The sequence below is a fragment of the Alexandromys fortis genome, unplaced genomic scaffold (assembly GCF_014885135.2).
Source record: "Alexandromys fortis isolate MF-2015 unplaced genomic scaffold, M_Fortis_MF-2015_v1.1 scaffold_129, whole genome shotgun sequence".
NCBI lineage: Eukaryota > Metazoa > Chordata > Mammalia > Rodentia > Cricetidae > Alexandromys > Alexandromys fortis.
Genome location: NW_026068022.1, coordinates 2,784,475 through 2,786,142, shown reverse-complemented (window position 1 = coordinate 2,786,142; position 1,668 = coordinate 2,784,475). Strand labels below are relative to the sequence as shown.

General features: G+C 55.6%; 1 protein-coding gene across 1 annotated transcript in view; it reads right to left on the bottom strand.

Moving 5' to 3' along the window:
* Tmem41b (transmembrane protein 41B) overlaps positions 1–1,105 on the bottom strand; it is a 21,279-nt gene extending 20,174 nt beyond the window's left edge. The window contains exon 1 of the mRNA XM_050163358.1: positions 840–1,105. Within this exon, the coding sequence (XP_050019315.1) occupies positions 840–960 (121 nt within the window). The 5' untranslated portion in view covers positions 961–1,105. The remainder of the gene's footprint in view (positions 1–839) is intronic.
* Positions 1,106–1,668: the final 563 nt, after the last annotated feature.

Sequence of the window (1,668 nt, the reverse complement as noted above, 5' to 3'; positions counted from 1 at the left end):
AACCAAAAAAAAAAAAAAAAAAAAAAAAAAGGAGAGAGAGAGAGAGAGAGAGAGAGATGGTTTCTCTGTGTAACAAACAGCTCTGGCTGTCCAGGAACTCACTTTGTCAGGCTGGCCACAAACTCAGAGATCCGCCTGCCTCCTCCTCCCAAGTGTTGGGATTAAAGGTGTGTGCCACCACCGCCCGGCTTGGATAATATTTGTTTGTTTGTTAAGTTTTTAAAGACAGGGTCTGGGGCTGGGCGGAGAAGGCGCACACCTTTAGTCCCAGTGCACGCCAGGAAGAGGCAGGTAGGTATCTGTGTTCGACCCCAACCTGGTCTACAAAGAAAATTTCAGTACAGCCGGGGCTACACAGATAAGGCCAGTCTCAAAAAAAAAAAAAAAAAAAATCAAAGTTACAAAGAACAGTAAACGGAAGCATAGCATCTAAGACTTTCAAGTGGCAGCTGGAAGGTCCAGTCCTTGCTCTAATCACTACCTTAGCTTGTCTCGGTGACTCTGCACAAGTCATGTACCTGCATATCCCTCAGTTTGTTCACCTGGAAAACAATGCAAAAAAGCCTCAAGTCTCTTTAACATCTGCCTGGAAGGTAGCCAGGGTAACCAACCTCATTGTCTCTTCTGGGCTTCAACAAGTCAGCGTCACTGCTTCTTTTAACTGGAGTCTACTGAGAAAGTACGTACTAGGAGCTTGACACAGGTCCCCCAGTCAAGTACACTACTCTCCTGCTGCGGTCCTTGGGAGCTGAAAGGTCGGTCTTTCCCTGAGATTTGCTGGGGTACTCGCCTCTCCGGCCTTTGGGGTAACCTCAGGTCCGGCCCGCAGGTCCACTCACCCTTCAGGTGCTCTCCGCTGCCTGGCGTGGCGGAACAGCGCGTCCCCGTTGCCCGGTCCCCCACTGGGGTCGAGTGCCGCGCCCCCGTCTGCGTCCTCTCGGCGACACGGCCTTTCGCCATGGCTGTAGCAGGGGGCTGAGAAGAACACCCAAAGCTGCCGCACCCCCTTGAATGACTAAACTCCTCCCGCAGCTTCCTACCAACACCGAGGCGCGCCGCACAGCCACTTCCGGCGCGACCCCCTCACCCGAGACGACCTCGGCAGCGAGACGCTGGGCCGAGCCTCGGAGCGAGCTCGGCTGACGGCCCGCCCAGCCCCGGCCAGCCCCGCCCACGAGCCTCGCGCGCTCCGGCCGGCCCAGTGACCGCGAGACAAGTCTGGGCGGGCCCGCCTCCTTCGGGGCCACGCCTACCAACCTCACGCGAGCGAGGCGCATGAGCAGTCGAGTGCCGAGTCACGGGTCTGCAGTCTGTGGGTCGACGTCTCTGCGCAGCTTTCGTCACGCGGAAGTGAGGCGGGGGGGGGTGTGTGTGTGTGGACTTCTGACTCTTTGTTCCCGCCGACCGGAAGTGCCGGCGCGCGTTTAGTTGGCGCTTCCGGATATAAGATTTCAAAGGTTCCTCTGCAAGTGGGTCACCAGCGCCGTGGAAGCTGCATGCCTAGTCTGAAGATCGTGGAAAATTTAAAACATGAGACGTGAAAACCGAGGTTCAGAGACAAGGTTTCATAGGTTTATGAAGGTCACAGAGCGACAGAAATGAGATTAGAGTCCAGCTTTTCTGGTTCAAAACAAAAGCTTTCCCGCCGTCGACCCTCTTGTCACAAGC